A 26,101-nucleotide genomic window follows, 5' to 3' on the forward strand; every position below is an offset into this window, starting at 1 on the left:
CCCTCATGGTGCCCAAGAGGCAACCATTTTTTAAAAGTCCTTTCGTTGTCATATATAAAAAAGTAAATAGATTTAATAGATGATGGAGAAAGAGATAATGATAGATGGATGCAGATAAATTGAATTGATATAGCTATGTATTCCTATTCTCTTCCTGGATCCTACTAAACAAAATGTTGTGTGTTGTACAAAATCTCCTTACCTGTACAGAAGTGGAGATTATTGTAAGCAAGGGTTATTTTTTTCTTCTAGCTACATAGTATGTCACTGTTTGTATGCACATCAGAGTATTCATAATTTCCTTCTTTGTTTCCCAGCATTGCCTTGGATTTCTAAGATGAGATCCATACAGGATGTTCCCGTACAGACAGTACATTTGCTTACAATCTGGAAGGCCTCAGACATACCTCTTTTCCACTAGAGTCGTGGCTTGATCCTGATGGTCTAAGGGGAAGGATGGGGAAGCATGTGTCTTAAGCCAAAGTGTCAGCATGCCACTGATGTTTATCTGAGACACAGAAAGTGATGGAAGTGTAGATACAGCCCACCATCAGGCTAATGAAAGGGGTTTCCACAGGTTTAGAGACTTTAATATGAAAAATCAAGGAAAGGGGCACCTGGCTGTCTCAGTCAGTGGAGCATTCGACTCCTGATCTCAGGGTCATGAGTTTGAGCTCCACATTGGCCGTGGAGCCTACTTAAAAATAAAATGAAATAAAAATATGAAAAGTAAAATAAAAAATCTGGGAAAGGAAACAAAGTGAGTACAAAAATTTTGTGGGTGTCATATCATTATAAGTGGATTTCTGATATTTTTTGTCCCCTCTTTTGTGCAAAGGGACTTCTGGTTTGTCTTTGAGAACACACAGGTGTAGGACACCAGCATCATATGGGCCATGAAGCTCCATTTCCTAGCTCCAGAAAACACGCCTAATTACAGAATGGAAAAAGACCAAGTATAAAAGGGCATGATACAAAGATACCTTCCAGATCCACATCTGACCCAAATTCTGGAATATAAATAAAAACCAATATTGTAATTTGTTGCAATCCTCCCTTTCTCCCTTTTTCTCGCTACTTCTTTTCCTTGAAACTATATGCAACGGATGATTGTCACTCCATGTTTATTTGAGAAAAGCTGATAAAGACACGTGAACAGAGGTGAGTTCCAATGTAAAGGAGGCATTAAGGGGCTGAATACACAGGGAGCTGGGAGAGAATGAAGATAAGGAACTGCAGTCAGTACTGGGGCTTCCAGGTCAAGGACAGGGTGGAGGGAGCCATCAGGGAGGACAGGTTCTGCAGGGTCACTGAACGCAGGGCAAACCAAATCCTGAGAGAGCACTGTGTTTGTGGAAGAATACGAGCCAAACAGGAAACGTTTTCACTGTGTGAGGAAGCCTGAAAAGAAGGTTCTTCCTGGACTGTCAGCATCTCCACTTCAGCTCAGGAGTCCTGCAGAAGACAGAGCAGAGTGTTGTTCCCAGAACCACCTCCACAAGCAGCTTCCTCTCCCCTCTCCCAGGGCCTCATGTTAAAGCACCACAGTAAGAAGAAGAACATATTCTTTCTTGTGTATCCTTGATCTAAAGCTATTTGCAGTGCAGGCCTTTTAGTAGGTGGAGAGAAGAAGCTTCAGTTAACTGCCTGAGCAGAAGTCAGGTCCCAAATCTTTCACATTGTTTCTGTCTTTTCGTCTCCACCATCTGTTCCAGGATAACCAACTCTATCTCTAAAGAGCGTCAAAGAGCATTACCTGTTGGCTGAAGTCCAGAGTGTCCTGGGAAAGAAAAGGGACAACATACACTTAACAGAGACACAGGTAAATCTGTCCCCACATACAAGGTCCCAACCCCAGACCCACCTACCACCACAACCCGCATCGCATGATGCCAGTGGGATCAGAAAGGGAGAGATGTGACCCGGGAAGTTTCTATCACACCAATCTACTGTGGCTTCATTAGCTTTCATAGCTCTTCCTGATTTGGCCAAGGACCCCAACCCAAGATATCTGTCTTGTTAACCTCTTTCTTGTCTCTACAACCCATAATCTCTTATGCTGAAACACAGTAACCATGGACCCTCGCTGTCTGGATTTCTAGGAAATCTGAGGGCAAAGGGAGAAGGAAAGGCTTTACAAGGCCACTGGTCTACAGAGAGTTTATGCGATCAAAGCTGTATTTCTCTCCCACAAGGTCTATAGGGAGGCCCAGCTACCAACAGGTGCCTTACCTTTCTGATTCCGGAAGTAGATGAACAGCCCCACCACCAGGAAGAGCAGACCCAGAACAAAGCCCCCGATTCCACTCAGCATCTTGCTCTGTGCAGATTCAGAGTGAGCCCCTGAGAGAAGAAGCAGTTTTAGTGATTTTACCCCAAATCCAACTTCTCTGACAGACACTCTAGGATTGAGAACTTCGAGAATGAGGAATGTAGCCTGCCCTGGAAGAAGGAGAATAAGTGGCAATTTCTAGGGGAAAAAAAAATTTTTTTTAAATCCCATTGCGTAGATACAAGGTTTAGGTATTGAACTTTTTAAACATCACAGCTTTGACAAATCCACTACTTCAACATCTATGGATGAGGAGCCTGAGACTGCATGAAGTTCAAGTGCTTGTGCAGGGTGACAGAGCTAATAAAAGGCAGTGCCAAGACTGGATTCCCCTCCTGTCAGGAAGGACCCTACACAATAGAGGATGTGCTTCTTCCTGGATCACAACGAACAACACACAGCAATGGTGCCAGAAGCACAAACTCAGCCCGAGGCAGGGGACTAGTGCTCAGCATCACAGGAGAACCACTACCCGTGAGCCATGGAAAGTCTCAAAACATGGACAACTTCATTTCGGCCAGCGAGGCATAACTATCTCCCCAAGGGTTGTAGGATCTGTAGACACAATCACAGAATATCTATAACCTATCAGAGGATTCTACCACAGGATATCACTTGGCTCCTCCCAGTGACTGTGCTAAAGAGAAGAGAACATGGAACAAATGAAAATATGGTGAAAGGAGAGAGAACCCTGGCACTCAGGGAAAGCAAAGCCCCCTCCCTGCTGGGCGAGGAACTTATGGGATCAGAAAGCTTCTCACTCCACTCCACGGTGAGAGGGCTCGTGCGACTTGGATGCTCCACGTGGCAGGTGTAGACCTCTCCACTCTGAGGAACTGTTTCCAGCATCACCAGGGTCTGGAAGGTCCAGTCTCCATTACGGATCAGGCCTGTGGACACGACCCCAGTCTGCTCCTCCTGGCCGTTCCGGAACCACTTGACCTCAATGTGGCCTGGATAGAAACCATTCACGGAGCAGACCAGGAGGTTGTGGTGCTGCAGGGGCTGCGTCTTCGAGGGGAACACGGTCACTGTCGGCTCAACTAGAAGACAAGTGGTAGCAGGACTAAGTGAGGAAGACAGTCTCCCTGGTTGGCTGCCCTCCTGCCTCCGGTCTCTGGTCCCAGGCTGCATCTCGTGCCGGCCTCCCACAAAGCTGGCCACGTGGCCCAGTACCAGCCAGTCTCATGAGTCTTGAATTCAATCCTGACAGTACGGGTCCATTAAGTTTGAGACATGTTGTGGGAATTTGTGGGGTTTATTTTTCATAGTGTGAAGCAGTTACTCCTTTTTAAATTGAAGTGTGTGCACATTTTGCAAGGCATACAGTGTATCAGTTAAAAGCATGATTTCTGGAACAGGCTGCCTGGGTTCAAATACAGACTCTGCTTCTTAGTGATTGATCCTGGGAGAATATGACATTCCTCTGCACTCAGCTTTCTCCTCTATCAAGGGGGATAGTAACACTTATCTCTTAAGGTTCTGTGAGGATTAATGCACCTAAAGTATGTAAAGTGATAATTGGATTTTAGCCTTCACTATGTTTAACTACTTATTATCCTTGTTTAATTAAAGAGAAAATATGATTTAAAGCAGTCTGGGTAAATTGGAGAACAGCTTGAGGTTGATGGGGAAATAGACTATAAATCCTGAGAATGTTACAATTACACCTGAGAACACCCCAGAAATTGTTCTCCCCTGGGAAGCAGGAAAGACAGAGGTGATACTCTAGCCTATTTGTTTAATTTCAAGAACAGTGTGAGTCCTGAAAGATCGGGAAAGGAATGAGGAAACTCATTGATTTTAAAAAGTTCTCATAATTGCACTCAGATGATCAATCCTTCTTCTGTGCAGTATAAAAAAATTACTGTTATTGGAATTGTTATACCTTTATAATTGTCTCCCTTTGAAAGCTGACATTTGAGTTCAGGGTAGAGACTCGGACTATTTAACAGGTATCCTGAGTGCAGAGACAATCCCTTACACTACCAGCCTCAATAAATACTGCTTTTAAAAAGGAAAAATATGGGGGAAACATTTTTACAATACCATAAAATGGTAGATTTAGGTAGATGACAAACCTTTGCTAACAATTTTGTAGCATATTCATTAAATATAAATGTTTACATTCCTAGCATGAAAACTAATAAACAGTGCCAAAATATAAGCCACAGACTAGAGAAAATGCTGAATCGACTATCAGCAAAGCATTAATAATCTTATGCATAGAAAACACCTAAAATCACTGAGAAAAATACCAGAATCCCCAAGATAATAGTAGATAATTTTTACATCAGTAACAACAATTAGCCAGTAGATATGTAAAAAAAAATCCAAGGACCTTAAAGGCAAAGAAATACACATTAAAAATAAAAAAAGATATAAAATTTCAACCGAGTATTTGCAATATTGGGAGAAAAAGATCTAACAAAGGGGAAAGTGAGGTGAATTGTTACAACTATATAAAGAAATAATATGCAACTCCTTAAATACTTTCATCATTATAAAAACAGCAACATCAATACATTTAGTAACAAAATTATAATTAAGATACCTGGTTTCACAATCATTTCAAGAATGTAAGAATACATACTCTAAGAGAACAAAGAGCGGGAAGTTGAGACCTAAAAGAAGCCTCAGAAATATCAGGAGGGTTTGGGGAGCCTGGGTGGCTCAGTCAGCTAAGGGTCCCACTTGGCTCAGGTCATGATCTGACAGTTTCTGGGTTCGAGTCCCGGGGCAGGCTCTGGGCGACAGCTCAGAACCTGGAGCCTCCTTGGGATTCTGTATCTCCCTCTCTCTCTCTGCTCCTCCCCTGCTTGCACTTTTTCTATCTCACCCTCTGCTCTTCCCCCATTCCCACTCTGTCTTACTGGATCTCTCCCTCAAAAATTAACATTAAAAAAAAATAGAAATGTCAGAGGGACCACAGAAGTCCCCCAAATCTTCAACGATTAGTCTGGCCATTTTTCTCACAGCAGTGGTAGCACATACAGACACAGGCACACGTATTTCAGGGGCTTCAGAAAAAGAAGGGTGAGTGTCAGGGACAGAAGGTGACCGGCCTCCTCACATCTCCCCAATCTCTTAACCCTCCCCTCCCCTCCCCTCCCCTACACCTTCACCCCAACCAGGACACCCTCCACTTCCCTCCCCAGGTCTCCAACCACCTGCCCAGGGTGCCCTCCAGCTGGAGCTCCTGAGCCCCCCAGGGGCCTCCAAGGATGCCCGATGTCCCTTCCTGTTGCCTCCCCCACACCCACTCTCTCCACACGCACCACCCGCCCTTCCCACACACTCATTCTCTGTCCCCCTCACTTCACAGGGCACCCCTCCCACACTGTCCCCACAGCCACACAAGGACACACGACACTGTCCCCACAGTCACTCATGGACACAACCACGCCTTCCCCACAGTCACACACGGACTCACCACACTGTCCCCTCAGTCACACATGGACGCAATCACACTGTCCCCACGGTCACAACCATATGGTCCTCACAGTCACACAGAGACTCAGCCACACTGTCCCCAGTCACGCATGGACACAACCACGCCTTCCCAACAGTCACAAAACATGGTCCCCACAGCCACACAAGGACACACCACACTGTCCCCACCCCACAGACACAGCACACCCTCCCCGACGTCGCACTCTCGCAGGGATCCCCGTGACGTGCTCTTGCTCAACACCCTGTAGGCTCACTGGGACCCAGTCTCTGTCTCACAGTCGCAACCGCGCAGCCCCGGCCGCCCCAGCCCCCCTGCCCCCGCTCACCTCGCCGCTGCACCGTGAAGCTGTCAACAACACCGTAGTTGTGTCTGCAGACCGTGTCCACCTCGGCGCGCTTCTGCTCCATGAAGTCCTTCAGCCCGTTCCAGTACTTGGCGTCAGGCCGCCCCAGCTCGGTCACCGCCCGGAACTCCCCCACTTCGCTGTCGAAGCGCACATACTCCTCCCCGTTATAGAAGTATCTGTCCAGGAGTCGCACCCGCTCCGTCCCGTTGGGATAATGACACTCGGCCTTCCCCAGAAACAAGAAATGTGCTGTGGGGACAGGGGGACCCGGTCACTCGCGGGCTCCTGGAAGACACTGACGCCGCCACCCCTCGGGGCTCCACCCGCACCCCCAAACCACCAGCACCCACGGCTCTTCTCTCCTCTGTCGGCGGGGGCGGGGGGAGTCGGGGAGGTGACCCCTCTCCTGGGAGCTTCTCCGGGTCACTGGGTTCCGGTTCAGAAGTGGACCTCCCAGCCTGAGGATTTGCCCCTCACTGCCTCCTCCTGGACGCCTCCTCCCGAAGGACACCCACCTCCCTCCTCGCCTCCCACAGCCCTTTCCTGGCCTCACACACGTCCCACCTGCGTCCCCCTCCCCCACTCAACACTTGGTCTGGGCTGAGCTGGCTCAGGCCCCTGCGAACCCAGAGAAGGGAAACACCCCCACATCCCCTCCACTCTCGGGTTAAAATTTATGGAAAGTGATGGACAAAACCCAGCCAGGCAGGACTTTATTTACCTGGGGGGAGAAATGTCACAGGACAAGCCTGCAGTTCTAGAGCAGAGGATAACTGGGTGATCTGAGTTTCCTTAGGGCGCCAGACAGGTGGTCTCAAGGGGGATGTTTAGGATGTGACAGGAAAGAGTAACTAGATGTGAACTAGAGGGCGTGTGTGTGTTTGATAATTCAGGGAAAGGTAATACAATGTGCAAAATCTTGAAAGAATTGATGAACTTCCTCAACAAAATGGAAAAAGGGAGTTCACTGAAGCACAATGGGACAAAGGAAGGCAAAAGGTTAGACTGGAGAAATCATGGGGAGCTGGCAGTAAAAGCCTTACAGGTGATGTTGGAATTTTGACTTCATACTTCACGTAATGGGAAACTACTGAAGAGTTTTAAGGACATTAAAACCATGACTGCACTACAGTTCCTCAAGTCCTTACCTGGAATTTCCAAACTCCGGAAACCTAGGAAACCAGATCTTTTTACAAGTTTTGATGACAAACTCTTTTGCCAAATCTAACCTGATGAGGTAAAGGGTCAAACATGTCAGACCTCTTATTGGTCAGTCAGTCACATGGGCTTCTGGAGTTTCAATATATAAACACACACACATCATAACATATGTACAAACATGCATATACATACATGAATATACATATACATACATGTATGTATATATTTTGATGTTTTATTTTCTGTTTAATTGAACTAAGAAAAATTTTTATTCAACTGGATTTGACATGAACATTTTAAAAATAGTTTAAAAATACCTGTGCCTTTAAAAATGAGACAAATAAAAGGAGCTTTTGACATTATCAACCGAACAGAATGTAGCATTACTGCACAAGTTTGATACATTTTACAGAAAAATACTTGTGACGGTCACAATTGATGACTCATAAGGCAAGCTGTTGAAAGTTAACAGAGATGCTGATGATCAAGAAATCATGAAATCCTATAAAACATTGCATAAGGCAAAGAATAAAAGATGAAGATCTCGAGCTTGCATTGACTGAGTGGACTCAGCGAGAAAGTGTTCAATCTATGAACTGTTGATCTTATTATTTTTTGTAATAAAATAAGCTAAACTACACCACAAAGACCTGAATTGGAAGGTGAGTGTGTGTATAAAGGGTAAGTCTAGAGGTTTTAGAAGCAGCAGAGTATAAACCGGTGTTTCCAACATCAGTACTCTTGACATTTTGGACGAGATATTTTTTGTGGGAAGCCTGTTCTGTACGTTGTAGATTGTTTACTAGCATCATTAGCTTCTACCTAGCAGATGTCAAAAAAAGCCCCAAGTGACTACCAAAAATGGCTCCAGACATTGCCAAATGTTCCCTGAAGTCCCCATATGAGAACCACTGTTACACCACTTGAAAAATCTGTGGTAAAAAAAGCCAATGTTAATTCTATGGCAGCTGAGAATTACACTGAAAAATTTGCCAATATTGTATCTGGTAAAAAAAAAAAAAAAGAAAAAAAAACATTTGATACTGAACAAATTTATTTTTCTGGAAAAATGGCTCTTCACTGAGACCAGATTCTGAAAAAAAAAATTCATACTCTCTAACAAAAGAGTATCAAAAGTTACTATGAATTCCAACCACAAGATGATTGCTCTTGGGTGTGCTAATGCTTCAGGCTTACCCAAATCAAAGTGGGCAGACACTGGAAAAAGCCAAAATCCAGGATGCCTGAAAGGGACAAATATTTTACTTGTGCATTAGTTTTCAAAAAAGATAATATGGATAACCAGATACATATTTTATTTGGTTCAAAACCACTTTGTACCAATGGGTTTCGTTCATGAGAGGCAAGCTGGACTGGAAGAAACCTGGAAGTTAATTGTCCCTGTATAATTGTTCCACATACTGTACTCCTCAAATTCTTATAAAAATTAAAGCTTTGGCTTCTAATTCTCCCCCTGCCCCACCACCAAGTATGACATCTATGTTGCAATCTTTGAACAAGGAATTTTCTTATCCCATGAAGAACAAGTATAAAAAACTTTTAAACTCTGTTCTTGATGCAGTTTACAGAGGCCTATGAATCCACATCTTCTGAAATAAGTTAAAGGCTAGTGTTATGGCAAAGCTAATGTTTAATAAACCAACCTGAAAAACTGCCTAGCAAGACTTTGGGCTACATCCGAGTTTGCAAATGAACTACCAATTGAAGACATTGAAAACTGTCATGTGATTAATGAGAAAATATTATATGACACTTCAATGTATGTAAAGTTTATCTAAATAAGTCCAAGGAATAAGATGTACACTTGAGATGAGCACCAGGTAGCGTATAGAAGTGTGGAATCACTACACTGTACATCTGAAACTAACATTACGCTGTATGCTAACCAAATGGAAGGTAAATAATAACTTTAAAAGATATTCTCTGCCTAAATGTATACCTATAATCTTAAACAATCAAACAAACAAATAAGTCAAAGGTGCTGATCCAAAAATACTTATCACTGATGATGGGGTCACACGGGGCATTCCCTGAGTGATGGAAACATGGTAGTGGTGACTGAGAGCACTCCCCAACTTGCTCCCTACACTCCAGCTTCTCCAGCCTTCCTTCTGTCCCTTGCACTCAGCAAACATCTTCCCGCACTTGACCTTTATCCTATTTTCTCCCCCTACAACACTTGTCCTGTACATCCTTCACTTGCCTGGCTTCTGTCACCAGTCATATCTCAACTCAATGTCACTTCCTCAGGGAGAGCTCCCTACACACTTGAACTGAAGTCAGGTGTATCCAATTCTGTCTGTTTCACAGAAACAGTATTATTTTTCAGCGTACTTATTGTTGTCAGAATTTTTGTTGTTATTGTTAAATGTTTATCGGGCTTTCTCCTCTGTCATTACATAAAATCCATGATGCTAATGATCTTTAGCCTATTCAAATAGAATTCACTGAGCCCAGAACAGAGCCTAGTACATCATAGCTGCTCAGAGAAATGTCTGTGATACAATGGATAAACACAGGGCTCTGAGAATCAGTCATTGTGAGGATCCTGGAAAGCAAGAAGGGGCTCAGGTCCAACATTCTTTTACTCTGATGATACATTATATCCCCTCCACTTCCTGTGAGAAATCCACACAAACTACCTCCTTCTCCGTCTACTGTTGGAAAAAATATCACAGGTAAGGAAAAGGTGATTTTAAGAAAAAAGAAAAATCTCATTAAGTTTCAGCTCATCCTGTAGATCTGTGAGAGTGCTGAGGTCTCTGCATACACGGGGGATTCACAGTAATGGTGACAGCATGGCTCGGGAAAGAATAGGAACTGGAAGTGGAGGCAACCCAACATGACTATTAAAGAAAAACAGAAAACATGAGGAATAAACCTATGCCATCTGGGGACAACACCTCAGTGAGCCAATAAATTCCCTTGACTTGCATTTTGGCTTTCAGTCCTGTGAAATGTAAACACCTTCATGCACTCTGTACTCTGCTCGGGGTAGATAGTTGGAACCATATGAAATTCCTGATGTTGCCTATTTTTGGGTTACAAAGCCATAATTGCATATAATTTATCCTATACTAGTTGAATCCCTTCCTGTGGGCTCAGGCCACAGAACAGAAAGATGCAGGAGAAACGGACACCATAGAAAGGATCAACATAGATTCATAATGAAAAATTAACTTGTGCCGGGTTCTCAGAAAATATCTTAAGTTCTTTAAGACTCCAAAGAACTTCCCATATGTGCTTCTCATCTAAAATGTCATTTCAAGTACTAAGGATCTCTGCTGTACCTCCAGGGTGAGAAATAGAGATAAAACTAGCCCCAACTTTGGTCAGAGAACCTTCAGTCCAGGGATAAAGGGCTTGTAAACTTTGAGGTGCGGAGAAAGTAAAGGAGATAATGGGAGAGAACCCTTGATACAGCCTCGCATATTACAGAGAGGTACCAACATAACTAACCCTGTGAAGACATAACACAGGGTCTTCTAGGAGACACCTTTCTAATTCCTTTTGACTCTCTGTCCAATTTTCTGAGAAACTTTCTTATTTTCTAGCATAACTCAACATTATAAAGGGAACCACTTATGGGAATTAATTTGAAATCATTATTTCTGAGTCTTCTCAAGACCCTGAGGGAATGAAACTCAAACCTGGAGAGTTTTGACTGGGGAAGAGTTGGGAAGAAATGGCCTCTATATGTGGAGGCCCCTTACACAGCTCTTATAGAGAGGGCAAGGATTCAGCCTCCTTTTGTTTTGAATAGAATTGGGGATCTATATGATAAAGGTGGGCCATCATTAAAGAAAATGTCACAATTTTCTAAGGCACATGGCATGGACACAGTGGCAAAACTAATTTCTTTCTTTCCCCCCACTCCATAATAGCTCACCACCCAGGAGTGCACTTACATGAGGTGTCCCTGGCCCAAGCCAGGGGAGGGCTCAGCACCATCGATATCAACATCAGAGCTGTCATCCAGGAGCCTCCCAGGAAACACAAGCACACCATGCTAGAGAACAGAGAGGACAGGGGGCAGGGGAACAGGCAAGTCTCAGTCAGTGAGAACTAAGACCCTCCTTTAGCCCCCTCCTAAATAATACCAACCAAGGAATTTGTTTCTCTGCTCCTGGATTGGGTAATCTAGGTTTGACAACCAATCAGCATCACAAATATACTGCATCATCAGTTGCTGGTCAGAGATTCTGTATCAAGAGCCTCTTCTGAAACTCTGATTTCCTTCATTGGAAGGATTATTTTAATTTAGTACTTAAAAGGTTTGATCCAATATATGTGAAACATTTGACTGGGACCCTATTGTAAGCCAGCTCTATGCTGAGCAGTGATGTGCACAAAAGTTTGAGTCTTTAGGAGTATTCATGCCTCTCCCGTGAAGACAGAATAGTTTTGACGATAGTTTGTGTCAGTGTTTTAGGAGCTGAGCGAGTGGAGGGAAGATGATTGTTAATCAAAACATCTGGACCTTTTTGCACCATCACATAGTGTAGATTTGGGGAAATTAACCTTGAAATGAAGGCTTTCTGATACTGCAGACTTTCTGGTACTTGGATACTGGAAAGTGGTATGATTCTCTGGACTGCTCAAGCAAGGAGCAGCATCCCCTGGTAACTGATGATATGACAGAATTCTAGCTGTTAATTGGAGAGTATTGTCTGTATCTCTTTAGAGGTAGGGAGATCTCTGATAAACTAAGAGTCATTGGAATTTAGTCATTAACTTACCCGGAGTAAAAGGGTTTTTCAAGTTTGTCTGCTGATGCTGTCATTGAGTTTGAGGCACCTCCAAAATATGCAGAAAGGGGCTTAGAGAACATGATCTATGTGGAATGGATGGTCTTGGAAAATCCTTTGTATAGCACTTAAGCTAAAAAAGTGATCATACCAACTGTCCAAATCAAAGTATGCAGGGAGCTGAGACATTGATAAAGGACTCAAAGTCAGCCTTTAGCATAAAAGCTCTGCCTTAGAATAATTAATATTTTATGTGAAAATGTGTTCAGTCCATAGCTTTGGATCCCACTCTGATCTCCTCATTTTATTGGGGTTATGTCCCTTTATTATGTACCTTCTCTTGCTTTATGCTAAGGAGACATATAAGAAGCTGGTGCTCATGAATACATTACAGAGCATCCAGGAAAGAAAACACAATGGAAATACTATGAATAACATCCTTTGATGTAACCATATAGTTTTAAGCATATGTTTCTACTTTTATATAATTATTATGCATTGTATTAACAGAAGTGTAATCTCTCAGATTCAATAAGATTTTAAAGGACAACTATCTACCTAAAGTTCTGCAATAATTCACAATCTTCTACAGTCTGATAAGCAGCCCATGTTTATGGACTAGTGCCAGAGAACTCACCATGTTGCAATAAATGTGACTAATGTTTACTGAGCAAATTTTGAACATTTTATTTTGTACCCAGAATTATACAAGGGCTTTTTATACACCATATTTATATTTAACTCTCACATCATCTCAGTGATTTGAGTACCCTTTGTATCCCTTCAGATGCAGAGAATAAAATGATGGGTGTATGTTAAACAACTTTGGCAAGGACACACGGCCAGTAAATGGTGCACTCCATATGGAGCCAAGTTATATGTGAGTCCAGTCTCCAGAAGCCTAGCCATTACATCACACACCACCTCACATTCACTTTCTGAATAGAATACTCTCTATTGTGTTGAAACTATTCTTATCATGGTTGTGTATAACAATGCAACTACTCTTGTCAAAGAGTGACAGCATTTTATATAAACTGATTAGTTACCGTGTAGTAGTAACTCTAGTTCCTCCAAAAGTAGATGTTCTTTGATCCCCAAGTATTCATGGTCTTTCCAGTTTTTTCTGGTGGCTAATTTCATTTCTCAGAGCCTTGTGGCCTGAAAATATGCATAGCGTTGTGGTCTCAATCTTTTTGTACTTGTTGAGGGCTGATTTGTGACCAGTATGTGATCCATTCTGGAGATTGTTCCATGTGAACTCGAGAAAATGTGCTGCTTAGGATGACATGTTCTGAGTCTATCTGTTGAGTCCATGTAGCCTAGTATGTCACTGAAAGCCATTGGTTTACTGTTGATTTTCTGCTTAGATTTTCTGTCCATTGGGTAAGTGGGGTGTTAAAGTTCCTACTATTATGGTATTTTTATGAATGGGTTTCATGTTTATGATTCATTGATTTAAGTATTTGGGTGCTCTCAAGTTAGGGGCATAAATATTTATAATTATTAGATCTTTTTGGATAGATCCCTTAATTATGATTATAATACCCTTCTTCATCTCTTGTTACAGTCTGAGTTTTAAAATATAAATTGTCTGAAATAAGTATGGCTACTCTGGTTTTCTTTTGACATCCATTAGCATGACAGATGGTTCTCCATCCCCTCACTTTCAATCTGCAGTTGTCTTTAGGTCTAAAATGAGTCTCTTACAGGCAGCATATCGTTGGGTCTTGTTTTTTGTTTTTGTTTTTTTATCCATTCTAATATCCTATATCTTTTGATTAGAGCATTTAGTCCATTTAGTTTGAGAGTGATTATTGAAAGATATTAATTAAGTGCCATCATGTTGCCTATAGAGTAGGTGTCTTTGATGTTGTTCTCTGGTCCTTTCTAGTCTTTGTTGCTTTTGGTCATTTTGTTTTGTTTTGCTTTTTCTCCAAAGAGTACCCCTTAAAATTTGTTGCAAAGCTGGTTTAGTGGTCATGAACCCCTTTAGTTTTGGTTTGTCTGGGAAACTCTTTATCTCTCCTTCTATTTTGAATAACAGCCTTGCTGGTAAAGAATCTTGGTTGTGTATTTTTCCAATACAGCAAGTTGAATATATCCTGCCACTCTCTTCTGGCCTGCCAAGTCTCTGTGGACAGATCTGCTGTGAACCTGATCTTTCTTCCCTTGTAGGATAGGGACTTTCTTCCCATGCTGCTTTCAAGATTCTTTCCTTATCTGTATTTTATGAATTTGACCATGATATGCTTTACTGATGGTTGGCTTTTGTGGAGTTTAATGAAAGTTCTCTGTGCTTCTGGGATTTTGATGTCTGTGTACTTCCCCAGGTTAGGAAAGTTTTAAGCTATAACTTGCTCACATAAACCTTCTTCACCTTTTTCTCTCTCTTCATCTTCTGGGATTCCTTTGGTAGGAATATTATTCTGTTGAATAACTCATTGAGTTCTCTAAGTCTTGTATTATGATGTTTTGCATTTTATTTCTTTTTCTGCTTCATTATTTTCCATAATTTTATTTTCTATATCACTGATTCACTGCTCTATTTTGTCCATCGTCCAAGTAGAAGTGGTTCTACACGGGGAAACAGGAAAGACCGAGGTAATTCTCTAGCTCTATGAGCTGAGTCCTAACCACAACACGAGTCCTGAAAGAAAGGCAAAGGAGCAAGGAAACTTATTTTTAAAAGTTCTCGTTACTGCACTCAACTGATGAATCCTTCTTGCGGAACTAAAATATGTCTCGTTGGAATCGTTATCATTTTATTGTGCTTTGCCTTTTATTGATTTTTTTATTATTAAAAATTTTAGATAGTTATTCATTTATTTTGAGAGAAAGAAAAGAATTAGGGAAGGGGCAGAGAAAGAGAGAGAGAGAGAGAGAGAGAGAGAGAGAGAGAATCCCAAGCAGGACCCGCACAGAATTCGTTGCAGGGCTCACACCCACAAACCGTGAGATCTTGACCTGAGCTGAAACTGAGAGTATGACATTCAACGGACTGAAGCACCCAATGCCCCCTCTTATTTCCTTCTTTTTAAGCTGAGATTTGAGTTCAGGGCAGGTTCTGAGGCTCATTAATAGGTATCCATATTGCCTGAGACAATCTTGACACTACAGTCTCAATAAATACACTTACTGTTCTTATCAAAGGAGAAATACGGGGCAAACTTTTTTATCCTACCATAAAATGGTAGATTTAAGATTCATGAGAAGTCATTACTAACCATTTGTAGCATATTTCATTAAAGAAAAATGTTTACATTCCTGGCATAAGTAATAAGCAGAATCAACATATAAAGTACAAACTAAAGAAAATGCTGAATCAAATATCAGCAAAGGAATAAAAATCTTATGCATAGAGAACACCTAAAATCACTGAGAAAAACACCAGGCCACAGAGATAATGGAAAGTATATTATTTCGGAGCTGGAACAACAATTAGTCAATAAATATGTGGAAAAAAGTTCAAGAACCTTAGAAATCAAAGGAATATGAATTATAAGTAAAAAAACATAAATTTTCAACTGACTCTGTCAACATTCAAAAAAGATCTAAAAACGGAGATGTGAGGTGAATTGTTATAACTATAGAAAGAAATCATGTGCAACTCCTTAAATAACCTTATCATTATTTCAAGAACATAAGAATACATACACCAAGAAAAAAGCAACAAGCTGAGACATTAAAGTCTCAGATAGATCAGAGGGACCTCAGATGTCACCCCAACCTGTCAAAAAATAGTCTGACATTGTTTCTCTCTGAAAAGGTCACACACACACACACACACACACACACACAGACATAGGCACAGTTCTTTCAGGGGATTCAGAATTAAGAAGGGTGAGGGGCAGGAAGACAGGGTGACCACAGGCTTACAGTCACACACGGGCACAACCACACTCTCCCCACATCACACACGGACACACCACACTTTTCCTGGAAACAAGCTCTCATAGGGCCCCTCCTGACTTGTACTGGATCAAGACCTTGCACGCTAGTCCTGGACAGAGTCTCAGTCTCTGTCTCTCTCTCTGTCTCTCACTCTGTCTCCATCTCTCTCGCCCATCCCACACACACACAAACACACACATGCCCACACACACCCCACCCCTACCAGCCCTGCCGCATTCACCTCGCTCTACACAGTGAAGCTCTCAACAACCCCTTAGTTGTGTCTGCAGAGACTGTCCACTGTGGCCTGCGACCTATCCACGAGGTCCTTGTGCTGGGTCCAGTGCTCAGTGTCAAGCCCCCCCTGCTCTGTCACCACCTCCCCTGCTCTGTACTCCCCCACATCGCTGTCGAAGTGCACGTTCTGTTCCTGGTTAGAGATGTATCTGACCAGGAGCCACACCTTCTCCTCCCACTGGAGTAATGACACTAGGCCTTAAATTGCTACATGTAATGTGCTGTGGGGACAGGGGCGATCCGGTCATCCCGTGGGCTCCTGGAAGACACTGATGGAGATATGCCTCAGGAGCTCCACCCGCACCCCAAAACCACCAGCACCCACGGCTCTTCTCTCCTGTGTGGGCAGCGAGTGGGGGAAGGTGACCCCTCTCCTGGGAGCCTGTCGGGGTCACTGGGTTCTGGGCTCAGAGGCTGACCTCCCAGCCTGACTGCACCAGGCATTTGCCCCTCACTGCCTCCTCCTGGACACTATCTCCTGACAGACACCCACCTCCCTCCTCTCCTCCCACAGCCCTTTACCTGGGCCTGAAACATGTCCCACCTGCTTACCCCCTCCGCCCCTCCAAACCAGCACTTGGCCTGGGCTGAGCTGTCTCAGGCCCTGCCCGCACCTGAGAATCCAGAGAGGGGAGACAAACGCATCACCTCCACTAGGAGAGTTTAAAATTTAGGGAAAGTGATGGACAAAACCCAACCAGGTAAGACTTTACATGGGGGTGAGAAACGTCACGAGACAAGTGTCCAGTTCTAGAGCAGAGGATAATTGGATGATCTGAGTTACCTTAGGGTGCCAGAGAGGTGGTCTCAAGAGTGATATTTAGAATGTGACAGGAAGGAGTAAGTAGATGTGAGCTAGAGGGTGGGGGGGGGGGGCGGGGCGGGGAGAGAGTTACATTTGAGGTCAAGGTAATGTAGCTGTGCAAAAGCTTGAAAGAATTGGTGAACTTCCTCATGAAACCAGAGGAAAGAGTTTGTTGAGGCACACACAGTGAGAGGAAGGAGAGGGAAGTTTCGACTAGAAAGATCACATGGAGGTGGCACTAAAAGCCTGTGGATGTGGTAGCATTTGACTTTTATACTAAATTCAATGGGATATGCCTGAAGACTGTTAAGGAGATTAAAACTATGATTGAAATACAGTTCCTCGGTCCTTTGCCTACATTTCCAAATCCAGAACCCTCAGAAAACCAGATCTTTTTAAAAATTTTGATGTGGAACCTATTTGGCAAATCTAAACTGGTGTGGTAACAGGTCAAACAATTCAGAGCTCTTATTGGTCACTCAGTGCCATATGCTTCTGTAGTTTCAATATGTATGTAATATATAGAAAGATATATGTAATACATGTGTGTATATATCTGTACATACATGTGATAAACATACATACACACATATACACACACATATATGTATATATTTTGATTTTTTTAAGTTTATTTATTTGGAAAGAGACAGAGAGCACAAAGAGGGGGAGAGGCAGAGACAGAGGGAGAGAGAGAATCCCAAACAGGCTCTTCTTTGTCAGTGCAGAAGCCATTGTGGGGTTCAAACCCATGAACAGTGAGATCATGAACTGAGTTGAACCAAGAGTAGGACTGCTTAACCAACCAACTGAGCCACCCAGGTGCCCTGATATTTTTGTTTTATGTTTAATAGAACTCAGGGAAAAATTTTATTCAAGTATAATTAACAAGAAAAACTTAGAACTAGGGAAAAAATACCTCTGTGTTAAAAGTGAGACATACAAAAGAGAGCATCTGATATTATCAATAGAATAGAATATAGAATTATGGAGAAAATTTGATACATTTTCCTGAAAATGTCCTATGGCAGTCACAATTTATGACTTATAAAGAAAAACAAGTTGTTGAAAATTATCAGAGATGCTGATAATCAAGATATCATGAAATATTGAAAAACATTGCATAAGGGAAAAAATAAAAACTAAAGTTCCTGGCTTACATTGATGAACGGGCTCAACAAGAAATTGGTGAATTCATACAACTTTCTAGTTTCTTATTTTTGTATTTACACAAACTAAAATTCAAAGACTTGAGTTGCAAGGTGTGTCTGTATATGAATTGTGAGTCTAGAATTTTTAGAAGCAACCCAGTATAAACCAGTGTTTTCAAACTCAGCACTGTTAACATTTGGGAGGCTTGTTTGTTTGTTTGAAACCATACCCAGTATATTTTCCAACCACAACAGTACAAAACTACAGATCAACAATAAAACAGACCTGGAAAATTTACAATGTAAACACTCAGTATTTATTTGTAAATATTAAACAACGCACTACTGCACAAGCAACTGGCCAAATGAGAAATCAAGCAGAACACCAAAATATGCCTCAAAACAAAAGAAAAACTAAACACAAGTGCAATTTATGCTATCAATGTTTGTATTAAGGAAAAAAGTTCAGGTCTCTCCTCCAGCTATCCAAGCTGTTACAGGAAAGGAGGCTAAGGGGAAAAAAGTGGCCCCAGGCCCTGCTGTCGTGAAGAAGCAGAGGCCAAGAAGGTGGACAAGACAAGGCCCAAGAATTTTGTCATCAGACAGGAAATGCAGCCTAAAAGGGATCTCATTCATTGTGTCAAATGGCCCCACTACATCCAGCTGCAGCAGCAAAGGCATATTCTCCATAAACGCCTACAAGTGCCTCCCATGATTAACCAGCTCACCCAGACTTTGGACCACCAAACAACCAACCACTCCACTGCTGAAGCTGGCCCACAAATACAGACCAGAGACAAAGAAAGTGAAGAAGCAGAGATTCTTGACCCAGGCTGAGAAGAAAGCTGCTGGCAAAGGGGATGTCCCCACTGAGAGGCTGCCTGTCCCTTGCGGTGGGCTTAATAGTGTCACCACCTTGGTGGAAAAACAAGAAGGCTCTGCTGGTAGTGATTGCATGTGATGTGGATCCCATAAAGCTGGTTGACTTCCTGCATGCCCTGTGTCATAAAGTTTGGGTTCCCTACTGCACTACTGTTCTTCAAGGAGAAGGCCAGGCTGGGGCATCAGGTCCACAGGAAGATCTGCACCACTGTTGCCTTCACACAGGTTAAGTTGGGAGACAAAGGAGCTCTGGTTCAGCTGATGGAAGGAATCAGGACCAGTACAATGACAGGTATGATGATATCTGCCATCACTGGGGAGGCAACATCCTGGGTCCAAGGACAGTAGCTCACTGCAAGGTGGAAAATGCAAAGGCTAAAATACTGATCACCAAACTGGACTAAGTGTGCATTGTATAAAAATTTTTTTATATTTATTTATACTTTTGAGAGACAGAGAGAGACTGTGAGGGGGAGAGAGGTAGAGAGAAGGAGATACAGAATCTGAAGCAGGCTCCAGAGACTTTGAAGCTGTCAGCACAGAGTCCAATATGGGGCTGGAACCCACGAACCGTGAGATCATGACCTGCGCTGAGGTCTGGCTCTCAACCAATGGAGCCACCCAGGTGCCTTAAGTGTGCACTGCTTAAAAAATGTTGTTTTCTAGCCTGTATTGAAAGAAAGAATGAGGGGCGCCTGGGTGGCGCAGTCGGTTGGGCGTCCGACTTCAGCCAGGTCACGATCTCGCGGTCCGTGAGTTCGAGCCCCGCGTCGGGCCCTGGGCTGATGGCTCAGAGCCTGGAGCCTGTTTCCGATTCTGTGTCTCCCTCTCTCTCTGCCCCTCCCCCGTTCATGCTCTGTCTCTCTCTGTCCCAAAAATAAATAAACGTTGAAAAAAAAAAATTTAAAAAAAAAAAAATAAATAAATAAAAAAAAAAGAAAGAAAGAATGAAGAAAGAAGAAAGAAAGAAAGAAAGAAAGAAAGAAAGAAAGAAAGAAAGAAAGAAAAAAGAAGCAAGGAAGAAAGGAAAGAGGGGCACCTAGGTGACTCAGTCAATGAAGCATTTGACTTCGGCTCAGGTCATGATCTCATGGTTTGTGGGTTCAAGCCCTGCGTCCGGCTATGTGCTGGCAACTCAGAGCCTGAAGCCGGCTTCGGATTCTGTGTCTCCCTCTGCCTGCCCCTCCCCCACTTATACTGTGTCTCTCTCCCTCTCTCTCAAAAATAAAGGAACACCTCAAGGAACTAGAAAAAGAAGAAACTTGGGGAAAATTTAGTAGAGGAAGGAAAAACAAAGAAAAATCAGAAATAGAGACCAGAATACATAATAACTTAACATTGAAAGTCACCGTGTTGTTTAACATAGTGTTGGAAGTTCTAGCATCAGCAATCAGACAACAAAAGGAAATCAAAGGCATCCAAATTGGCAAAGATGAAGTCAAGCTTTCGCTTTTTGCAGATGACATGATATTATACATGGAAAACCCGATAGACTCCACCAAAAGTCTGCTAGAACTGATACATGAATTCAGCAAAGTTGCAGGATACAAAATCAATGTCCAGAAATCAGTTGCATTCTTATACAGTAACAATGAAGCAACAGAAAGACAAATAAAGAAACTGATCCCATTCACAATTGCACCAAGAAGCATAAAATACCTAGGAATAAATCTAACCAAAGATGTACAAGATCTGTATGCTGAAAACTATAGAAAGCTTATGAAGGTAATTGAAGAAGATATAAAGAAATGGAAAGAAATTCCCTGCTCGTGGATTGGAAGAATAAATATTGTCAAAATGTCAATACCACCCAAAGCTATCTACACATTCAATGCAATCCCAATCAAAATTGCACCAGCATTCTTCTCGAAACTAGAACAAGCAATTCTAAAATTCATATGGAAACACAAAAGGCCCCGAATAGCCAAAGTAATTTTGAAGAAGACCAAAGCAAGAGGCATCACAATCCCAGACTCTAGCCTCTACTACAAAGCTGTCATCATCAAGACAGCATGGTATTGGCACAAAAACAGACACATAGACCAATGGAATAGAATAGAAACCCCAGAACTAGACCCACAAACGTATGGCCAACTCATCTTTGACAAAGCAGGAAAGAACATCCAATGGAAAGAAGACAGTCTCTTTAACAAATGGTGCTGGGAGAACTGGACAGCAACATGCAGAAGGCTGAAACTAGACCACTTTCTGACACCATTCACAAAAATAAACTCAAAATGGATAAAGGACCTGAATGTGAGACAGGAAACCATCAAAACCCTAGAGGAGAAAGCAGGAAAAGACCTCTCTGACCTCAGCCATAGCAATCTCTTACTCGACACATCCCCAAAGGCAAGGGAATTAAAAGCAAAAATGAATTACTGGGACCTTATGTAGATAAAAAGCTTCTGCACAGGAAAGGAAACAACCAACAAAACTAAAAGGCAACTGGGGCGCCTGGGTGGCGCAGTTGGTTAAGCGTCCGACTTCAGCCAGGTCACGATCTCGCAGTCCGTGAGTTCGAGCCCCGCGTCAGGCTCTGGGCTGATGGCTCGGAGCCTGGAGCCTGTTTCCGATTCTGTGTCTCCCTCTCTCTCTGCCCCTCCCCCGTTCATGCTCTGTCTCTCTCTGTCCCAAAAATAAATAAACGTTAAAAAAAAAAAAAAACAACTAAAAGGCAACCAACGGAATGGGAAAAGATATTTGCAAATGACATATCGGACAAAGGGCTAGTATCTAAAATCTATAAAGAGCTCACCAAACTCCACACCCGAAAAACAAATAACCCAGTGAAGAAATGGGCAGAAAACATGAATAGACACTTCTCTAAAGAAGACATCCGGATGGCCAACAGGCACATGAAAAGATGCTCAACGTCGCTCCTCATCAGGGAAATACAAATCAAAACCACACTCAGGTATCACCTCACGCCAGTCAGAGTGGCCAAAATGAACAAATCAGGAGACTATAGATGCTGGAGAGGATGTGGAGAAATGGGAACCCTCTTGCACTTTTGGTGGGAATGCAAACTGGTGCATCCACTCTGGAAAACAGTGTGGAGGTTCCTCAGAAAATTAAAAATAGACCTACCCTATGACCCAGCAATAGCACTGCTAGGAATTTACCCAAGGGATACAGGAGTACTGATGCATAGGGGCACTTGTACCCCAATGTTTATAGCAGCACTCTCAACAATAGCCAAATTATGGAAAGAGCCTAAATGTCCATCAATTGATGAATGGATAAAGAAATTGTGGTTTATATACACAATGGAGTACTACATGGCAATGAGAAAGAACGAAATATGGCCTTTTGTAGCAACGTGGATGGAACTGGAGAGTGTGATGCTAAGTGAAATAAGCCATACAGAGAAAGACAGATACCATATGTTTTCACTCTTATGTGGATCCTGAGAAACTTAACAGAAACCCATGGGGGAGGGGAAGGAAAAAAAAAAAAAGAGGTTAGAGTGGGAGAGAGCCAAAGCATAAGAGACTGTTAAAAACTGAGAACAAACTGAGGGTTGATGGGGGGTGGGAGGGAGGGGAGGGTGGGTGATGGGTATTGAGGGGGGCACGTTTTGGGATGAGCACTGGGTGTTGTATGGAAACCAATTTGACAATAAATTTCATATATTGAAAAAAATAAAAGAAATAAAAAAATAAAAATAAAAAAATAAAAAAGAAAAAAAAGAAAGTAATGACTGGATTTTCAGAAAAAAAAACAACAAAACAAAATTAACAATGCTCTATCTACATTAACTAAGAAAAAAAAAGAGGAGAAGACTCAAAACCAAAATGACAAATGTAATAGAAAACTATATAATTAATCAATAGCTGCTGACATTTTGGAGAAGGTAATTCTTGTAGGAAGACTGTTGTGCACATGGTAGGATGTCTATCAACATCGCTAGCCTCTACCCACTAGATATTAGATGAAACCCCAGCTATGAAAACCAACAAATGTCTCCATACATTGCCAAATTCCCCAGTGAGGGGTGTGTGTGGCAAATCTGTCCCCGAGGAAGAACCACTGTTATAACATCTGAATGCATGTGGTGAAAAGGTGCCGTTAATAGTGAAGTAACTGAGTATTACGTTGAAAAATTTGCCAATATCACATCTGATAAAAACTTTATACTGAGGAAATTTATTTTGCTGGAAACTATCTCCGTACTAGGACCAGATTCCTAAAAAACATTCGTACTGCCTAATAAGAGAGCGTCAAAAGCTACTATGAATTCGAACCAAAAGATGACTGCTCTTGGCTGTGCTAATGCTTCAGGTTCACCCAAAACCAAGAGGGCAGTGATTGGGAAAAAATGCAGGATGTCTGAACGTTGTATTTTACCCGTGTGTATTTTCTGAAAAGAAAATATGGATAACCAGATATATATTTTCTAACTGGCTCAGTCACTACTTTGTATCAGTGACTTACATTCCTGATAGGCAAGCTGAACTGTGAGAAAGCTGTAGTGTTCTATCCCTGGAGAGTTGTTCCTCATATTTCTCCTCCGAATGTGTTATGAATTTGGCTTTGAATTTCCCCCAGTGTGACATCTGGGTTGAAATCTTATGACCAAGGAATTTTTGTCTCATCATAGCAGGTATAAACAATTGTTTTTAAATGTTTGTTTGTTTGTTTGTTTGTTTGTTTTTGAGAGACAGAGAGAGAACATGCAGGAGAGGGGGAGAGAGAAAGGGAGACCGAGAATCGCAAGCAGGCTCTGCACTATCAGCACATGTGAGGACATGGGGCTCGAACTCATGAACCCTCAGTTCATGACCTGTGCCAAAATCAAGTCAGACACTTAAGCAACTGAGCTACGCAGTCACCCCAGGAATAAACAATTTTTAAATTCCATTCTATTACCGGTCACAGAGAGAAGCCTACAAATCCACAGCTTTCTGAAATAATCAGGTAGAGTATCTGTTATGAAGCTAAGAATTAATCAACTTTAACAAATGTTTGGCACAGACTTGGGGCTATGTTCATGTTTGCATGAACTAGGAGACGAAGATTTTTAAAACTATCAGGTTGTTAATGAAAAGGAATTCATATCAACTTCAACATAAGTAAAGGTTTGTCAGATAAAAATCTAAATAAGTAAAAGCTCACTGAGCCCTACAAAGTACTGAGCGCCGACAATGAGGCCACGTGGGGCATTTCCTGAGTGATGGAAACATGCTAGTGGTGACTGAGAGCACTCCCCCACTTGCTCCCTACACTCCAGCGTCTCCAGCCTTCCTTCTGTCCCTTACACTCAGCAAACATCTTGCCACAGTTTGGCCTTTATCCTGTTCTCTCTCCCTACAACACTTGTCGCTTAGATCCTTCACATGGCTGGCTTCTTTTCAGCAGTCACGTCTCAACTCAATGTTCACTTTGGTGGCTAGAGCTCCCTACACACTTGACCTGAAGTCAGGTGAATCCAATTCTCACTGTCACAACACACTTTTAAGGAATACTTATTGCTCTCTGAAATTTCTCTGTAAAATGTTTATTAAACTTTCTACTCTGTTATTAGGTAAGTTCTTAATGACTTTGATAGTAGGGGACTATTTATGTTGAACTATAATTAACACACAGTGTTATATTTGTTTCAGTTGTATGATATAATCATTTCACCATTCTATATGTTACCCAGTCATCATGTGATGACTATATGTCATCACAATAAGTGTGCTCTTAATCCCCTTAATCTATTTACCAATCCCCCCAACCTCTCCCCTCTGGCAACCACCAGTTTCTCCTCTGTATTAAAAGTCTGTCTTTTTCTTTGTCTCATTTTTAATTTGTTGGGTCATTTGTTTGGTTCTTAATTCCACGTATGGTGAAATTATACAGTTTTTGTCTTTCTGTGTCTGACTAATTTCACATTTCATTTCTTATTGCTTTTGATTAATATTTGCTTGATACATCATTTTCCATGTTTTTACTTTCCTGTACCTATATTGCTGTAAGAGTAGTAATTTCTTGTAGACATTAAAGAATGGGTCAGGGTGCCTGGGTGGCTCAGTCAGTTAAGCATCTGACTCTTAATTTTAGCTCAGGTAATGGTCTCCTGATTCTTGAGATCAGGCCCTGCTTTAGGGCCTGGTAGGGATTTTCTCTCCTTTTCTTTCTCCTCTCCCCCACTTACTTGCATGCTCTCTCTTACTCTCAATATAAACAAATAAACGTTAAAAATAAATAAATAAATAAATAAATAAATAAATAAATAAATAGTGGGTCATTATTTAACAATCTGCTAGTCCTTAAACTTTTGAGTACAAATTAAACATTTGTACTTAGTGTAGTTATTGATATGTAAAACTTTAAGCCTGTCATTTTACTCTTTTTGTGTGGTTTGTTCCTTCTATTTTTCATTTCTATGTTTTCCTTCTTTTCTTTCTGTCTTTCTTTCTTTCTGTCTTTCTTTCTTTCTGTCTTTCTTTCTTTCTTAATGAGAAGTGTCTTTATTTGTATTTCAAGTAAGGAATATGCTTTCTTTTTTCTGTCTCTTGTGAGTTACTTGAATATTTTTAATTACATTGATTTATACCTAGTGCTTTTGAATAGCTCTGTATGTATAATTTTTATTGACTGCTCTAGGTCTGATATTTTATGCTCATTACTTACCACAGTTTAATGGTGTCCACTTTTCACAAATTTTAATGAAGAAGAGACACTTTATCTCCTGTTAAGTCCCTTTACTCTCCCACTTGTAAAACAGTTTCTTTAAATATGTAGTCAATAAACGGTGGGAGTCAGATCAATGTTTTGATTTTTGCAATTGCTGCAGACAATTTCTAAAACTCAAAGAAACAAGGAACATCTTTTGTATTTGCTCATGTTTTTCTGTTTGTTGTTCTTGCTTTCCTGATACTTGAGTTCCCTTCTTGTATCATTTCTTTCCCATTTAAAAACACTTGCTTAAATCCTTTAGTAAGTGCTGTTGATGAATTCTTCTGGTTTTTCTTCATCCAAAATGTCTTGATTTCCCCTTCATTTCTGAAGGATATTTTCTC

General features: G+C 41.8%; 1 protein-coding gene across 1 annotated transcript; it reads right to left on the reverse strand.

The window, feature by feature from the left end:
- Positions 1-1,107: 1,107 nt before the first annotated feature.
- LOC115513783 (DLA class II histocompatibility antigen, DR-1 beta chain) lies at positions 1,108-11,398 on the reverse strand. Its single transcript, XM_030315184.1, has 6 exons — positions 11,223-11,398; positions 6,112-6,381; positions 3,094-3,375; positions 2,233-2,343; positions 1,757-1,780; positions 1,108-1,455 (listed from the first exon to the last, which is right to left on the reverse strand). Exons 1-6 carry the CDS (start codon positions 11,320-11,322, stop codon positions 1,442-1,444), a joined length of 801 nt encoding a protein of 266 aa, XP_030171044.1. The 5' UTR covers positions 11,323-11,398; the 3' UTR covers positions 1,108-1,441.
- Positions 11,399-26,101: the final 14,703 nt, after the last annotated feature.

Source organism: Lynx canadensis, chromosome B2, assembly GCF_007474595.2.
Source record: "Lynx canadensis isolate LIC74 chromosome B2, mLynCan4.pri.v2, whole genome shotgun sequence".
NCBI lineage: Eukaryota > Metazoa > Chordata > Mammalia > Carnivora > Felidae > Lynx > Lynx canadensis.

Excerpts from the sequence above, each read along its gene's own strand:
- LOC115513783 (XM_030315184.1), bottom strand. The coding sequence starts at position 11,322 with ATGGTGTGCTTGTGTTTCCTGGGAGGCTCCTGGATGACAGCTCTGATG. Across the intron at positions 2,344-3,093 it reads CCCTCTCACCGTGGAGTGGA|GGGCTCACTCTGAATCTGCA; the intron begins GTGAGAAGCTTT and ends TTCTTCTCTCAG. Across the intron at positions 1,781-2,232 it reads CTACTTCCGGAATCAGAAAG|GACACTCTGGACTTCAGCCA; the intron begins GTAAGGCACCTG and ends TTTCTTTCCCAG.